This window comes from Plasmodium cynomolgi, chromosome 14, assembly GCF_000321355.1.
Source record: "Plasmodium cynomolgi strain B DNA, chromosome 14, whole genome shotgun sequence".
In the NCBI taxonomy this organism is placed as follows: domain Eukaryota; phylum Apicomplexa; class Aconoidasida; order Haemosporida; family Plasmodiidae; genus Plasmodium; species Plasmodium cynomolgi.
Genome location: NC_020407.1, coordinates 2,730,272 through 2,746,872, shown reverse-complemented (window position 1 = coordinate 2,746,872; position 16,601 = coordinate 2,730,272). Strand labels below are relative to the sequence as shown.

The window sequence follows — 16,601 nt, the reverse complement described above, 5'->3', positions numbered from 1 at the left end:
TTTTTTTTTTTCAGAACGTTAAGGTGTGCTGTACATATATTACACATGTTAGCATTTTTTTTTTTTTTTACCCCATTCCTTCGACTGCTCACCATGTGAAAGAGCGAAGATTAGGGCTACTGAGGTCAAATACAGTTTGATATTTGCTTTTATCCCTAATGTAGAATTGTTAATTGTAGCAATTTCTTAGCCTTGGTGCGGAATTTACCCCATTTTGAGTGGTGCACACCACTGTGAGCTGTTTTCTTGTAGACCCCAAAATATGACGGTGTACGGGCAGTAACAGCCAAAAAAATAAAAGTGCAGAAATATATGAACAGTTCAGGCAGATATGATGTCACTTTTGTGCAACATTAGCAAGTATTGCTATAGGACTATTCAGATCCATTCGGATGTGTCAACTTCCCCTTCCGAGGAGCATTCCTCTAAGCAGCAATTTTTTGCATCTTGATAATTTTGTTCACTTGCAAGAATGCGCAGTTCTAAAAGGGCTACACCCAAATTATGGCTAAACGGAACGTGCAAATGGGCATTTTCTACCACACGTGTGTACATTTTTGCGCACAGCGTTGCATGGGAAATACACATGTTTGTGATGCTCACGGTGGTGACATCACCTTAGAATTGGCAAATCGATGCTCATAAAAATGGAATGTCCATAAAAGGAGCTCTTGGTTACTGCCAAGTGCAGAGGCATATATGTATATCCCTATTCCCCATTTGGACTCGTTCCATGAGGGGAACTTCCAAATGACGACCATTCCCTTGGGAGGTAAATAATCATTGCACTTTTTCCATCCGTGCAAGTGGTACGTTCTTTATTCCAATTTGTGCGATTGTGTGATAAGGAAAAAGGAGAGAAACAAAAAAAAAAAAAGGAACAATGTTTTACAACATAATTTTTCAATTTGCATTTTTCCGTGTTAACGAGGTGCTACAAAATGATCCCCGTGTAGTTCCATTTATTTGTCGCCGCAAATGACCTCGCCTGGAAAATTTCACCCATTGCGGGGGGCTAGCAAATAAACGTTAGCAACGCTTCGGGGAACATGCTTCTACTACCTTTCACCACTTTCTGCTCACCCAATGTATGTGCTTTCCCCGAAAAAAAAGATAAACTGATGGGAACTCCTCTTAACCAAAATGACCACACATGTTGTTAATCGAATTGGAAGGGAGACACCTTCGTCCGACATGGCACAATAACAGGGTTAGCCAATCTTTAAAAAAATTATTAAAATAGTTTTGCAGCTTGTGCAACACAGATTGAAGTGCTAGCTGTACATCCATTCGCCTTTATGCATGTGCATGTAAAACATGAGCGACAAAAATGTTAACAAAGTGGATTTATGTGGTGGGGATATTTCCTCATGGAAGAAATAAATGAGCAAATGTGCTTAGCTAGCGCTAGCCAAAATGGGTAAAAAAAAAAAAAAAAAAAAAAATTATGTGTACCTACTGTTACATATTTACAAAAAAATAAACTTTAAAAAAAAAGAATTATCATCCTTAAAACACACACAAAAAAAAAGGAGAAAGAAGCGACGTGTCATTTCGTGTGCTTTTAATTCAAAACCTAGCCGACAGCGACCATAAATAAATGGATAACGGGCTAACTTACGGCGGGGAATATACAGAAATTATGGACTCACCATCCCTCCGTGACTACACCCGGTCGTGCTTCTTAAGAATGAGTATGATTAAAAAAAGGATGGCCGATGATAGCGTGGGGTTATTCGACTTACATATGATCTTCAGTTTGTTATTCAGGACCTCAATTCCCACGAGAACGAAATAATTATCCAGTGCGCTTGAACTGTCCGCATAGCACCCGCTCAAATAAATTGCATCTTCTATGTAGCACACACTTAGAGCGTTTCCCTACAAAAGGGGTGGGGTGGGGGGATAAACAAATGGCGCTCCATGCAGACTTCACAGCATACACGCAACATGGGCACAGTGATGCCCACTTATGTGACGTTCACTTATGTGGTGGGCATTACCAAACAGGAGATGGCGACGATATTATCTGTGTCCACCGAGTCGGCCTTGTGAATCACCTTCTCCTTCTTATATATATTAAAATTTTCGTTGTTCCAGAATTTCACAAAAACGTCTTTGGTGATTTTAATGTTCTTCATAAATTTGTTTATCGGGATGGGCAGCCTCAACTCGATGCTTTTTCTGAACATGTCTTGCATGCTGCGAGTGGGGAAACAGAAATGTGCACTCAACAGACGGGCATCTCTGTGGAACAACCACACGGCTGTGCACACAACGTGGTGCAACGGACTCAACGATATGGCATTCTTTGCTGATGATACAAATGCGGTGGAAATCCCGCTGGGCTTCTCCATCCCCTTACCGGTAGGAAATCTTAATTAGGGGAAAGCCCTTATACATGTGTACGCACTTCACGGCCATTTCCTGCGGGGGAAAGGGGAGGGGGGAATTATTATTCCTTTTCAAGGGCATCGTTTGAACGATAGTCCACGCGAAATTTATGCAGATTTGATGCATCATTTTTGCACAATTCTCGCCGCCATCACGTAGCAGCCAGCACGTAGCAGCCATCGCGTAGCAGCCAGCACGTAGCAGCCATCGCGTAGCAGCCACCCACGTAGCAGTTGGTCCCATTCGCACAGAGCATCCTCTCGTAATTGAGAAACTTGAATTTCAAGGGGAACAAAATTTTGTTCGATATCTGAATATCCACGTCGTAGTAGTTCACCAGCTTCTTATTCTTGACATAAATTTTTATCAACCCGTTGTTGCCGTAGTAGTGCTGACTGAGGGATATCTGCGGGGGGGGGAAGGGGAGGAGAAAGTGAAAAAAAAAAAAAAAAAAAAAAGGAGCAATCCGTGGACACGCCGCTTCTACTACAAGTGGCCTATGACACTCGCAGGAGAACTTTCTTTTTCACCACGCAGAGCAGCACTACAAATTACGCACAAGCTAACCTCGAGGTTGTCGTCCCTTAACAAGAGGGACCCATTTTTTAATACTGCGTCCTGTACGTAAGATATGTTGTCATTTTTCGTAAAGTATTTATTGCAGGAGGAGATGCGTGTTGTGTCATTCCTTTGTGATGAAGTGATAGAGTTTTTCTTATCACTGTTGTTTTGAGCAATTCCTAGAGGAGTTTCAATAGGGGTAAAAGACATTGCTCTTCCCCCGTGTTCTTGTGATGGAATTTTCTGCTCAGACTCACTTTTGAAGTGTCTACTTTGAGATAAACTATTTGTGAACTTATTGATAATATAGTTTAGCTCGTCTGGATTCATTTTTCTGTTTTTACTTTTACTTTTATTTTTATTTTTTTTTTTCTTCAAGTCAAGGTATTTATTCATGCCGAGTATATCTCCCAGAGTTTGCTCCTTGGCATCCTTTTCCTTTGCTTTCAAAAATTTATTGTAATTTAAAAAGTCTTCCTTAATGGAGTAAAAGTTGCTTTTCTTTATGAGGCTATCCCAAAGAGCATTATTTCCATCATGCACATTGTTGTTAAATTCTTTGCACTCCTTTTGGTAGTCACTCTTCTGTTGCTTCCTCAGATGACTCATTCCTTCATTTAGGTATGCGTTGAACTCGTTTATTATTTCGATCTCCTTTTCGTTAAAGTGATCGTTGCGCGCTGCGACTTGGTTTTTTCCGGGGCACTTGGCGTCTGCAGGGGGAGCAGAAAGATACGGAACGGTTGCAGGCATGACGGGTGGCGGCAGGACGGATGGCAAAACAAACGTGTGCCACTCATTGTATGCACTACTCATTTTTGCAGCGGGCTAACAAATGTGCATGTGTGCCCACGCGGATGCCTGTTTATCCCCATCAGCTGCGTGGCTCCAGCCTTGCCTACGAGCACCATCTCGTTGCACTGATCCGCGAGAAAACATACCTTGGGCGGCCTTCTCAGTCTCCACAAGGTCAAACGCGACCGTCTTGTTGAAGGAGGCCTTCTTCTTCGTGTCCACCTGTGCGTCCCCCGGCAAGGCGCTTCCATCGGGGAATAAAGTGGGCTCCTTACCCTGCCGCTCACTATGCTGCTCACTCTGCCGCTCACTCTGCCGCTCACTCTGCTGCTCACTCTGCTGATCACTCTGCTCCTTTTTTTTCCTCTTACTTGTGTTTATTTTTTTCTTTTTCCCATTTTCGTTGTCCTTATCGTTGTCTTTATCTCTGTCCACCGAAGCACCCTTCGCCGTATTGCTGCTCGGCGAAAACACGACTGATTTCCCCCCCGTCACTCCCTCTCTACTTCCATCATCACAAGGAGATTTCTTCTGATTCAGCATTTCCCCCTCTGCAATTGTCACTCCTTCATCTTTCATATTTGCATCCACTCCTCCTCCACTGAATGCATCCCCCGAAGAAGCATTTCTCACAAAGGATGAAGCAAATTTTGTGATACTACTTGTAATATTTTTGGATAATGATTTAAATTCACTTTTCTCATGAATTTTTTTTCTATTATTTGATCCTACCGGGGAGGTAACACTTCTTTCGTTACTGGCCTCTGAATGGTTATCTACCCCCCTACTCATGCTACCTGTCCTTTTGTTTCCCTCCTCGCAACTCACTTGGTTGTTTAAAAATGTACCACTAGATTTAGGTTTTAACTCATCCCTCTGCGATGGGGAGGTCTCTCTGTTGAAATCCTTATGCTCCTTCTCCTTTAAGAACTCTGGGCAGCTGAGTAGGTAGGATTCGTATCGAATGTTTATTTCGTCTTCCTCTTGCATTTCCTGCGGAGGGGAGAGGTGGTGTTGCGTTGAAGCGGGGGGGAAGCGACATGTGAAGCGACATGCGCATCGCATGTGCAACGGGATGTGAAGCGACATGTGCCGCACCAGGGGCAGGCTCCGAGGGGGGGACCCCCCCCATACTCGCCCTCCATGCGTTACATCAATAAATCTGCAGTAAAGCTCATATTCTCCATTTTCCAAAAATTCGATGGTCCTCTCCTTCACCTCATTGAGGCACCTGCGGGGGGGGAATGACAGATGTGGTAATAATACTTATCCCGCTCGCCTTGACATGGTTTACGCCTCAGCGCAGTGCTTGGCTCGAATCGACATGTCCGGGGGGCAGACTCACCTGACGTAGTCAGAGTAGACCCGGTCAACCTTGCCATGGCTTACAAACTCCGTTTCGAGCAGCTCGAGTAGCTCCCTCTTTGCATTCGTGAAGTCTGAGCAGTGTTCGCGCGGGGGAAGGGGTCACGTAATAAAAAAGGTAAATCGGTGACGCGGTGATGCGGAAACACGGATGAAATGCGCACGCGCAAAGGGGAAGACGCGCAAACAAAAGAGGATGCTTAAAAGGACGTCTCCTCAAAAGGGTGTCTCCTCAAAAGGACGTCTCCTCAAAAGGACGTCTCCTCAAAAGGACGTCTCCTCAAAAGGGTGTCTCCTCAAAAGGGCACAGGGAAGGGTCACCCTTATGGCCCCCCCAAATGCATTACCACTAAGCAGCGGGGAATACGACACGGAGCATCCCTTCGAAATAAAAATCTGTTTCTTCTGTATCTTGCTAAATATGCTATTAATAAAATTATTATCTTTCAAGTGTTGCCTCGATTTAATCGCTTCCGTCGTTTTGAACAGATTTAAGGACTCACTAATGAGACTGTCTTTTTCTTTATTTGTGCTATGACCAAAGTAGGTAAAGTATTTTTTGTTAGTTCCTTCTTCATTTCGCTTAAGCAGTTTGTATGCGTACGTGATGATTTCTTTACTCACTGGTAGGTCTGCAGACTTGGGGTTCAGCGTGAATGCTATTCCGATTACCTGCAGAGGGACAAACGGGGAGAATGCGCAACAAAAAAAAAAAAAAAAATTACATCTTTTTACACACTGGAGAAACAGATCATAGCAACAATGAGCTATCCGCATGGCACTCGCTTGTGCATAAGTATACACTTCCACGTGAGTACCTTCAGGGCAGTGGTCCTCGAAATGGCGGGGTTCTTTATATTCCTCAGTGTGCAGTAGCAAAAGTTAAACAGCTCCTCATACTTTCTATTCCTAAACAGATGTTCCTTCAACTCTTTAAAATATAGATGAAGATATTCAATAGACTCTGTACACGTTTTGAATAACAATTTATCCTCTTCCGACCCTGTGTTTTTGTACTTCCTGTTGCATATGGTCATTGTGTTACTCGGCTGGCGTTTCCTTCGACTGACGTTTCCTTCGGGGGGGTTACCCTTTGGGGAGTTCACCCTTCGGGGGGTTCGTTTCAAAAAATGTGCGAAATTTATCTTTTTTTTTTCTCCTTCTTAAATTGTTCGAGCGGGGTGGACCCTGCCCAGTGGACCTTGCACAATGAACAGGACTCGTACTATTGTGGTTAGCCACGCAGCCACTTCACCGGGCAACCACTTCGCCACGCAGCCACTTCACCGGGCAACCACTTCGCCACGCAACCACTTCGCCGGGCAACCACTTCACCGCGCAACTACTTCACCGCGCAACCACTTCGCCGTTTCACTGCTTCACCGCGCAACCACTTCACCGCTTCACCGCTTCACCACTTCACCGCTTCACCGCTTCACCACTTCACCGCTTCACCGCTTCACCACTTCACCGCTTCACCACTTCACCGCTTCACCGCTTCACTGTTTTACTGCTTCCCCACTTCCCTCCTCTGGGACCGGGGGGAGAAGAAGCAGCGAGTACATCCGTGCCGTGTCAGTGTCGGTAGTCACTCCCTCGAGATAAGCTTAAAAAAATAATTATCCAAATAATGGACCAGCGAAGGCATTAAAAAGAGAAATAAAAGGTTAAGGGAATAACCATGCGAGAAAAGGAGGAGAGCAAAGATCGAGTGAGGAAGCACGCGAAAATAAAGGGAGTACAAAAGGAGTGAAAAAAGGAGTGCAAAAGGGAGTTCAAAAGGGAGTGCAAAAAGGAGTGAAAAAAGGAAGTGACCAAGTAGGAACATCCCCAGTCAGCGTATCGTGAAAGGAATGTATCATATGGACTGTGCGATCACAAAATTCAGAGGGGGGCACGAGTATTTTTTTTTTTTTCCCTCCATACAATGCATGCACATACGCAAGGAGAAGCATGCGTGTGAGGTTATAAATCGAGACAACATTGAGGTGAGCTCGCGATGAAGTTCAGGTCAGCATTAGGGACATGCCCCTCGTTAAGGATGACAAAATTGCTTATGCGTCGGCTCCTCCAATTTGGCTCGTTCACAGCTCGGCGGGACTCCGGTTGGCATGGCATAACTTGGCATGGCATAACTTGGCATGGCGTAGCTTGGCATGGCGTAGCTTGGCATGGCGTAGCTTGGGCCGCTCTACCTTCACTTTGGTTCCCCTTCTTTCATTTTTCCCCATTTTTTTGCCCCATTTTTTGTCCCATTTTTTCTCTTGTTTTTCCTCTTTTTTTCCTCTTTTTTTTCTCTTTTTTTTCTTTTTTTTCTTGCCGGAGCGTCCCATTTACAACTGTTTGAGGGCACCCAACGAGGTGTCAGACGGAGATGCATTCTCAACCGGTGAGATGATTCTCTCGAAGCGTCTCCTTCGGTGCCGCAGCTGGCCCTTTCTAAGGGGTACCACCCATTCCTCCACGAACAGATGCTAGCCAGGCAAAATATGTTCCGCGCATTTCACCATTTAACGAAGTCGGTCTGCCTCTCTTTGTGTGTCCCCAACGGGGACCCCTTCTCCTGGCAGGCATCCCCGCCGATCCCCCCTAACTAGTACCTCTCCTTATGCTCAGCAAAATTTCGCAAAATCGGGGACGCCCTACTCGCTTCCGGATGAATTGAGCTCAGTTCTAAGCCAAAGTGGCGCTTGCGCGCGTGCGCAGCACACAGGGGGTAGGCACCCACAGGGGTATATCTCCTAAATGAGGGAGGAACACTCTCTCGGAGTTGATCCCCCACAAGGGTAATCACCCAGGCGCAAACCCGTTTTACACACCCGCAGATCGAAAAGGTGACACAAAAAATTAACTTCAAAAAAAAGGGCATAAAATAAAAAAATAAAATAAAAATAAAATATAATATAATAAAATAAAATAAAATCTCATATGTACTTACACGTGCGAAAGGACACACCCATCATGCGAACATACCCATCATGGGAACACACCCACCGTGCGAACACACCCACCGTGCGAACACACCCACCGTGCGAACACACCCATCATGCGAACACAACTACGATGGGCACACCCCTACCACGCGAACCCGCGCACTCGTGTCCCTTTGCTCCGTCCCCTCATTCCCATTTCCCTACACGCGTGCACTCCCCCAGGGGAAGGACGACTAAGGGGAAGGCCAAATAAGATGAACAAACATGGAGAAAAACAAAACGGACAGTGGGGGCAAAGAAAATACACGCCTCGAACAGACTCACAACTTGGTTCACATATCTAACGTCGTTTTCAGTGACCACATAAAGTGGGAAAAAAATGAAAGAGGGAAATATATGGACGATTTTAACCAACGAATTTATACCTCTTTACCAGCCCCCCTTTTTCAAAAAATAGACATTCGGGATTTTGATGATTATATTCGTTACATCACGAAGGTTGGCTTATCTTACTTTGTCTTGGCTCATGTGAAGCAGCCTGTGTAGATGATGCTCGCACGGGGATACCACTGCAGTCTGTGGACAGGGGAGGGGAAACCTGTTCGACCTCTCTCTAGCTATATTGCTCCCCCATGTGACGTCGCGCTCACCACCTTAACCGTTTCGCTTCTCCCTTTTCGCAGATCAACACGCTGAGCGACTTGAACTTACGCAACGTGGATGAAATTAGCCTCCACCACTTTGAGCGCATTTTGAGGACCCCCCCTTTGGTTGAAGGAGTGGAGCAGCGCGTCGAAGTGGAGCAGCGTGTCGAACTTATTCCTCAGGAGAGAGGAACCCAATTGGGCATTTTGGATCACTCAGGTGGATTGTCTAGAATTGCCCACTCGGGTGACAACTTGGGTGACCACACCACCGGCCTGTCCGCCTCCCCCAAAGAGCGGTCTCACTGGGAACCCAACCATGACGCGTTGCTCGCAGGTGATGCCTGGTGCGACTTGTCCAGTCTTACGCGTCATCAGGAGGAGGTTAGTCCTGTCATCACATGGGTGACCACCACCAGCCTCATCTTAAACGAATTCTTTCTCCCCTAAGTCCAACCTCGGCCTCTTAAACGAATTCTCTCACCCCTCAACCCAACCTCTGCTTCCCCACCGCGCAGCTGAGCGAAACGTTGGACGACATCGATCGAGACATCAACGCACTGATCCGCAAGGAATTCAAAAACTACCTGCACATAATAGCCATTCTGAACAAATTAAAAGGAGAAATAAAAAATCTGCACGAAGAAATTAAAGCATTGAGCACACACGTCAATGATGTAAAAGAAATGTTATTAAAAATTATTCATTTAAAAAAATACAACGATTTGAAGAGAAAATGCAGACAAGTAAATCACCTGCTGAATAAATTTTTACACTTTCGAAAGTTAATAAAAATGCTGAAAAAATTTTTACTAAAAATGAAATTTTATCACTGTCTTGTTGTAGTAAAAAAAATTTTTTAAATTTTTTTTTTTTAAAAAAAAAAAAATTTTATATTTCCAGCAATATTTTTGTAATTTTAATATATCCTACTTGAAAAGCTTCTTATCTCAGAACTTCCTTTTTTTATTTTATTTCCACTCCTTGTTGTTTTTGTTCCGACCTAGGGGGGTAGGGAGAGCTTCACTTTGTTGTGCTCATTTGGTTAAGAAGTGGGCTCACCTGCGCTTGGGAAGTTCCCACACTGGGGGGACTGCCCACACTGGGGGGACTGCCCACACTGGGGGGACTACCCACACAAGGAGAGACGATACCACCACTACCCAAGGGGAGTACCCCTTCGGTGATAACCCAGCAGAGTTAAGCAACCACCCCAACCAAGATCATCTCAACCGGGACCACCTCAGCCGGGACCACCCCAGCCGGGACCCCCCCTTCCTCAATTTTTCGTCTAAAACAAAAATCAACAGCTTTGTAAAATTTCACAAAAGGGTGAACGAACAGTTTATGCATAATTTTCACAGAAAGAAAAAAAAAATTGTCAAGTACCGCAAAGAGGAAGCGAAATTTTTTGTGAAACGATGTCAGCAGGGAGTCTTCTCCCATTTTTATAAAAAAATCAGAAAGAGAGGAATCTATGATCACCACCTTGTTCACTTAAATAATCTTTTCACCCCCGCACTATTTTTTAACAACTTCTTTCACTCATTGAGGAATTTTTGTTCGAGGGAAAATTACTTAAAGCATTTTGTAGACGACCTGTTTTATGCCCTTTTGCACGAAACCGTCTCTGCTTTGCGATGCGATCAATTGTACGACTTAGGGGAGAGATCCCTTTTCGTTGCAGAGGAGGTACCAGCTCAGTCAGGGGAGGAGGAAAATCCATCCCAGAAAGAAGCAGATCTACAGTTAGACCTAAATTTGAAACAAACAAAACGAAGAAAAACAGAGACGAAGACAAACCAACCTCTAACTGAAGAATGTAGAAATTATGTAAAAGGGTACCCCTCCGGAAGAATAACCCTCACGTGCGAACATCTCGTGATAGAAAAGTGTAGAAAAAAAAAAATTCTCCAGTTTGATCAGGACGGATGGAGCAAGCTGTATAGACAGGTAGGCCTTCTCCCTGTGTCCAATTTGGTGCATTTGTTGGATACCTTTTTTGGGAAAATAAAAATTATACAGAGAAGGATGAATAAATGGGCTTCATTTTTAATTGGAAAAATTGTTTCCTTCATTTTGGACAACACGTGCGCAGAGAGCTTTGCGAGGCACACCCCGTACCTCACGCAGTACCTCACGCAGCACCTCACGCAGCACCTCACGCAGTACCTCACGACGCGCCCCGAAAGGCAACCCCCCATGCACAGCTCCCCATTCTGCAAAAGCAACAAATCATCTCACATGCTGAAACACGCATTCTCTAAATTCTGGAAAAGCTACCGAGATATGCACCACGCCCTTTTTAAACTCCTCCTCGAAAGGATAAGCGATGTATTAAATGCTAGAAGAAAATGCAATATGCACCTCGGCATCAACCAGGTCATTTCGCTTTACTGGACCATTTCTCCCATGCTTTCCTTCGTCCGCAGGAAGGGTCGAAGGTTGCGGCAGGAATACACTCGTTTTTTTGTCAGCAGCATGCACCGGATTGTGACAAGCACGCAAGTGTCTCGGTCTTGGTCTTGGTGTCGGTCTCGGTCTCTGTCTCGGACGATGCACCTGTGCGGGAAGCCCCACGAGGGGAGGAAACCCCTCCGTGAGAGGATAAAGCTGATCAGGAACCAATTCACCATCTCCAAAAAGGTGAAGTCATTAAACTGTAATGTTGGTGGGTCACGGGGTGGAATAATAAAACTCGGGGAAGTCCCCCTTGTTTGTCTCCCCCCGAGGGAAGAAGCGGAGTGTTGTGAGGCCCAAGTACATATACCTAGTGACGTGGTGGATAAATCGGAGGGTCCACCACAACGGAGTGGCCAATTCGACGCGCAGAATTGGGAAGCATATACGTTGGACCCTACGGGAGAGTGTCACCCGGGGTGCTCCCTTCCTGGGTGCTTCTCTCTCAGGAGTGCAAACCTGAGCATAGCAAACCTGCGCATAGCAAACCTGCGCGTAGCAAACCTGCGCGTAGGCAATCAGAACTTCCACGTCCCACGCAGAGTAAGCATAGCCATCCTGAGGCGAGGAAAAAGGGAGCAAGGAAATTTGCGCCGCTTCCTTCAACAGGTAATCAAAAATACCCTGCATGGGAAGGAAGCCAAGCGGAGACTCACCCATGACGAGAGGAAGTTCTGTAGACAAATAAAAAGGTGCATAAGAATCGAGTCGATAGTGGCCATAAATCATTTTTATGAATTTAAAAAAATACAAATCGAGAAGTCGTTTGAAATTGAAAAATGGCTTGTACTGGAGGACATCCCACAGGAAATAAATGCTCAGACGGAAAAATATTTCAAAATAAAAAATGAGCATACAAATAAATTACGAATTAATGACGAACTGTTTTACTTAACCAACAGCAGCGTGTCTTTCCTATGCATTCTTTTTCAGTATACTCACTTCATGCTCTCACTACCGGACGTCTCGTTTGAAATTGTTTCGAAAATTTTAACCTTCTACGATAAACAGTTGCTCAAAACGGTCCACCATTTCATCATCGATGGAAATGCCGTTACCAACTGCACGCTCAAGAGCATCACCATTAAGATCCTGGCTCTCGTTATTCACACACTCGATTTTGCCGACTCCACGCTGAAGCGCGTATATGCCATTTGGCGCCACCTCCTGCACACACGCCGGGGGGAAGCCCCTGCAGGGGGGGTGAGCGGTGAGATGAGCGGTGAGATGAGCGGTGAGATGAGCGGTGAGATGAGCGGTGAGATGAGCGACACGGTGAACGGCGAGATGCTTCCCAATTCCGCTGCGAGCACAAAGGAGGACACCCCAAATGGGCAAATAAAAGTAACCCCATTTGCACATCACCCTAATGATCGCTACGCTGGGAAGGACCCTCATCGTAAAGACACCCAATTAGCAAACGAGACAACGAATCTGTGGGGCAGTCCCCAACTAAGGCACCCTGCTGACGACACAAACGAAGAGCAAAATGGGTCCACCGCTCCCCATGCAGACAAATGCACCAAAGGGGAAAAAACAACAATTAGTAAAAAGACGTACTGTGGAGGAACCAACGAAAGGTCGTCCTTAGAAAAAAATGAGAAGCATACTCATGATGATATATTACAAGGGATGGACACCAACTGGGTGAGCAGCGTTCTAGTAGATTTCACAAAATGTTTGAAATACCCCACCACACGGAACCCTAACTGCATCCTTCGTGGCATCCGCCTGTCGAAACAGGACGAAGAAAAGGTGAAAGCTAATTTTAAACATATGCTAGATAAGTCATTCCTTTTGAAGAAAAAGTTAGCGGAAAAAATAGTGGACATTTTATCGACTCGATTTGATTACTACACAAATATCTGGCTAGTGTCGGACAGCCTGCTGGAGAATCACTTGGTGAATTCCCTTAGCTACGAGTGTGACATCCTTCCCTATGGAATGCAGCTACGCTCCACCTTCAAGGTAGCCCCCGCGGAGTGGCGTTTATTCGTGCAGGTGCACGTCCACCAAGGGGATATGTGTTGTGCCTCTCTGCGACGTGCCTCTCTGCGATGTGCCTCTCTACAGCGTGCCTCTCTGTGCTGCTCATACCGCTTCCATGCATTCCATTCCTAATCGCCTCCATACGTGCCGCCCCCCCCTGGAACGCAGCTCCTGACTACCTACCTGCGCGAGGAGGACACCAGGAACATATACCGAGAGCTCTTCCAAGACATCGCGAACCGTTTCAGCCTGCGCATCAATGTCCTCAAAGGAAACGACAAGTATAACAAAATTATTTCGAGGCTGCTGGACGACTCTGTGCCGGAAAAAGCCGCTCCAGGAAAATCCCAAATTGACCAATTAATTATGCACTACCACAACTACGAACTTAAGGAAAAAACTGCTCACAACATTCACAAAAACGTAGGGGATAAAATCCTCATCGACATGACCAACGTCTTAATCATTCTCTACAAGGTCCCCCTTTTGTCTGACATCATAGAAACCTTTTTAAACGATTTTCTAAAAATTTGTAAGTCCCATTGGTACGTAACCATAGACCCCTTTGTAATTCTGAGCAAGTACAAAAAGTAGAGCCATTTGGGGAAGCGCTCAAGTTGTGCACCCTAGGGAGGAGATCCATGGGTGTACGCGTATGTCTATATGTACGCGTATGTCTATGTGTATGTCTATGTCTATATGTGTGCGTATGTCTATATGTGTGCGTATGTCTATATGTGTGCGTATGTCTATATGTGTGCGTATGTCTATATGTATGTGTTTGGGGGGGGAGCACTACCCACCATTTTTAAGTCTCTTTTTTTTTTTTTGACATCCCTCTCATGCCACCCTTTTTTAAATTAAATTACTTCTCTCTTTAATACCAATTTTGTACCTCCCACCCCCCACACACACAATAGCTAAGCGTGATATGCTAAGCGTGGTATGCTAAGCGTGATATGCCAAGCGCGATAGGCTAAGCGTAGACAGGGCTGCCCCTCTACGGTAATTAGACCCCCCAAAAGAAATGCTCAATTTTTAAGGACTAGCCACCCACATTGGGGAGACAACCCACCCCTAATTCCAACAATGACTCCAACAACCCCTTCCGCTTAAAACAGAAAGAACAATTTATTTTTCTATACATTTCCTTCTCGAAGTTGCTAACGTTCACTCCTCTACAGTCCACGTAACGCACAAGTTTGACTCGCCAAAAAAAAAAAAAAAACTCTACCATGGTGCACAGCTCAGAACGGCCATGATTTTTCGTCATCCCAATTGTAGCTCCTCCGAATGACCACACCTTCCACTCCTGGCTTCTCATGCATCATGCGCAAATAGCCACAAACGCATCCATATTTACAACTTTATACATTTCATTTTTACAGTTTTTTTAATTGTTGCACACAATGGATGCTTCTCCACCTGTACGTGCATTCGTAAGAAAACAGGCTGGTATGAAATATTAAGGGGTGGGGATGAGGGGGAAAAAATTGCACACAGGGGAGAAACTGCGCGGTTGGCTTTTTTTTTTACTTGGGTATACGAACGTGACTGCACGTGTATATACACATATACACATGGACAACAAGAAATGGGAAAGGAGGAAAAAAAAAAAAAAAAAAAAATGCATACACTCGTGCAAATGCATACACTTGTGCAAATGCATACACTTGTGCGCAGGTATATACGCAGCTGCACATGAATATATGCTGGGGCATATACGCACTTGTGCACACGTGTCTATGCGCGCATAAACACACACACAAGGGGAGAAGCACGCAAGCAACACACGCCGTCACTGGCAAACAGTTGGGCGATGCACGCAAAAGTGAGATGAAAAAGGGTGAATAGGGGGGAAGGGGGAAAAAATGCCGTTTTTTTTTTTTTATTTTTTCTTTTTTTTCTTGTTATTTTTTTTTTTTTTTTTTATCAAGGAGGTTGAAGCATGCACCAATGGGGTACTATACTGTGGTGCGCCTGGGGCACATAAACCGAAAAAAAAAAAAGAAAAGGTAAAAAAAAAAAAAATACACACAGCTGCGTGTGCCTACGCACATAGATGTATACGTGAATGTACGGGTTGCTTACGTATCGTTCGAACTGCTTGATAGTTGAGGGCTTCCTCTTTGCTCAATTTTGCTCTGCGCGCCGTCTTCACCGCCCTCCTTTCATTTCGCTAATTTCGCCAACTTCGCCAACTTCGCTAACTTCGCTCATTTCTCCCATTTCGCCCATTTTGCTGCCTCCTCCTCTGCATCGAACGCGCCCACGCCGCTCAGAAACACTTCCTGTGGACGATGCTGGGGCCCGACTCGTCGTACTCCTCCTTGGTGATCCACATCTGCTGGAAGGTGGACAGCGACGACAGAATGGACCCTCCGATCCACACGGAGTACTTCCTCTCGGGAGGAGCCACCACTTTAATCTTCATTGTGGATGGAGCCAAGGTGGTGATGTCCCTGGTAAGCCTCTCCCCAATACCCTCATACATGGTTGTACCACCGGACAAGACAATATTTCCATATAAATCTTTACGAATATCAACATCGCATTTTTTAATCGAGTTAAACGTGGTGGTGTGAATTCCTGCTGCTTCTTTTCCTAGGAAGGATGGCTGGAAAAGGGCCTCTGGACATCTAAACCTTTCATTTCCAACAGTGATTATATTTCCATCGGGTAGTTCATACGACTTCTCTATGTCACTACTCTGCTCGGACGTCTTCATTTCTTCATCAAAATTTAAGGCAATGTAACATAACTTCTCTTTTATGTCTCTAACAATTTCCTTCTCTGCGGATGTAGAAAATCCATATCCTCTCTCGTGAAGAATCTTCATTAAGTATTCGGTTAAATCCCTTCCTGCTAAATCCAACCTCATAATAGCATGTGGCAATGCATATCCTTCATATATGGGGACCGTGTGGGAAACTCCATCACCACTATCTAGAACGATACCTGTTGTACGACCGGAGGAATACAAAGATAACACTGCTTGAATAGCTACATACATTGCTGGCACGTTAAATGACTCGAACATAATTTGGGTCATCCTTTCACGATTTCCCTTTGGGTTTAAGGGGGCCTCTGTTAATAACACTGGGTGCTCTTCTGGTGCAGCTCTCAATTCATTGTAAAAAGTGTGGTGCCATATCTTTTCCATATCATCCCAATTTGTCACTATCCCATGTTCTATCGGATATTTTAAAGTCAAAATACCTCTTTTCGTTTGCGCTTCATCACCAACAAATGCATCCTTCTCTTCCATACCCACCATAATTCCTGGATTCTTTGGCCTACCAACTATACTTGGGAAAACTGAACGGGGTGCGTCATCTCCTGCAACTCCAGCCTTTACATTACCTGAGCCGTTGTCGACAACTAAAGCTTGAACTTCCTCGTCACCCATTTTGTTCAGAAAGTTTGAAAAAGAAAAGGCGTAAAGAGGTTTTTTTTTTTT

General features: G+C 45.0%; 3 protein-coding genes across 3 annotated transcripts; 1 reads left to right on the top strand and 2 right to left on the bottom strand.

The window, feature by feature from the left end:
• Positions 1 to 1,665: 1,665 nt before the first annotated feature.
• On the bottom strand, positions 1,666 to 6,152 carry PCYB_147080 (hypothetical protein; the record flags this gene model as incomplete). The annotated part of the gene is made up of 10 exons (XM_004225179.1): positions 1,666 to 1,881; positions 2,004 to 2,202; positions 2,366 to 2,427; positions 2,621 to 2,800; positions 2,962 to 3,668; positions 3,897 to 4,743; positions 4,903 to 4,981; positions 5,096 to 5,189; positions 5,463 to 5,787; positions 5,934 to 6,152. 10 exons carry the CDS (start codon positions 6,150 to 6,152, stop codon positions 1,666 to 1,668), a joined length of 2,928 nt encoding a protein of 975 aa, XP_004225227.1.
• A 3,358-nt stretch (positions 6,153 to 9,510) lies between these two features.
• PCYB_147070 (hypothetical protein) lies at positions 9,511 to 14,334 on the top strand (the record flags this gene model as incomplete). The annotated part of the gene is made up of 5 exons (XM_004225178.1): positions 9,511 to 9,537; positions 9,596 to 12,362; positions 12,819 to 13,120; positions 13,310 to 13,708; positions 14,302 to 14,334. 5 exons carry the CDS (start codon positions 9,511 to 9,513, stop codon positions 14,332 to 14,334), a joined length of 3,528 nt encoding a protein of 1,175 aa, XP_004225226.1.
• A 1,085-nt stretch (positions 14,335 to 15,419) lies between these two features.
• On the bottom strand, positions 15,420 to 16,550 carry PCYB_147060 (actin; the record flags this gene model as incomplete). The annotated part of the gene is made up of 2 exons (XM_004225177.1): positions 15,420 to 16,444; positions 16,505 to 16,550. The coding sequence occupies 2 exons, from the start codon at positions 16,548 to 16,550 to the stop codon at positions 15,420 to 15,422; spliced, it is 1,071 nt and encodes a 356-aa protein (XP_004225225.1).
• Positions 16,551 to 16,601: the final 51 nt, after the last annotated feature.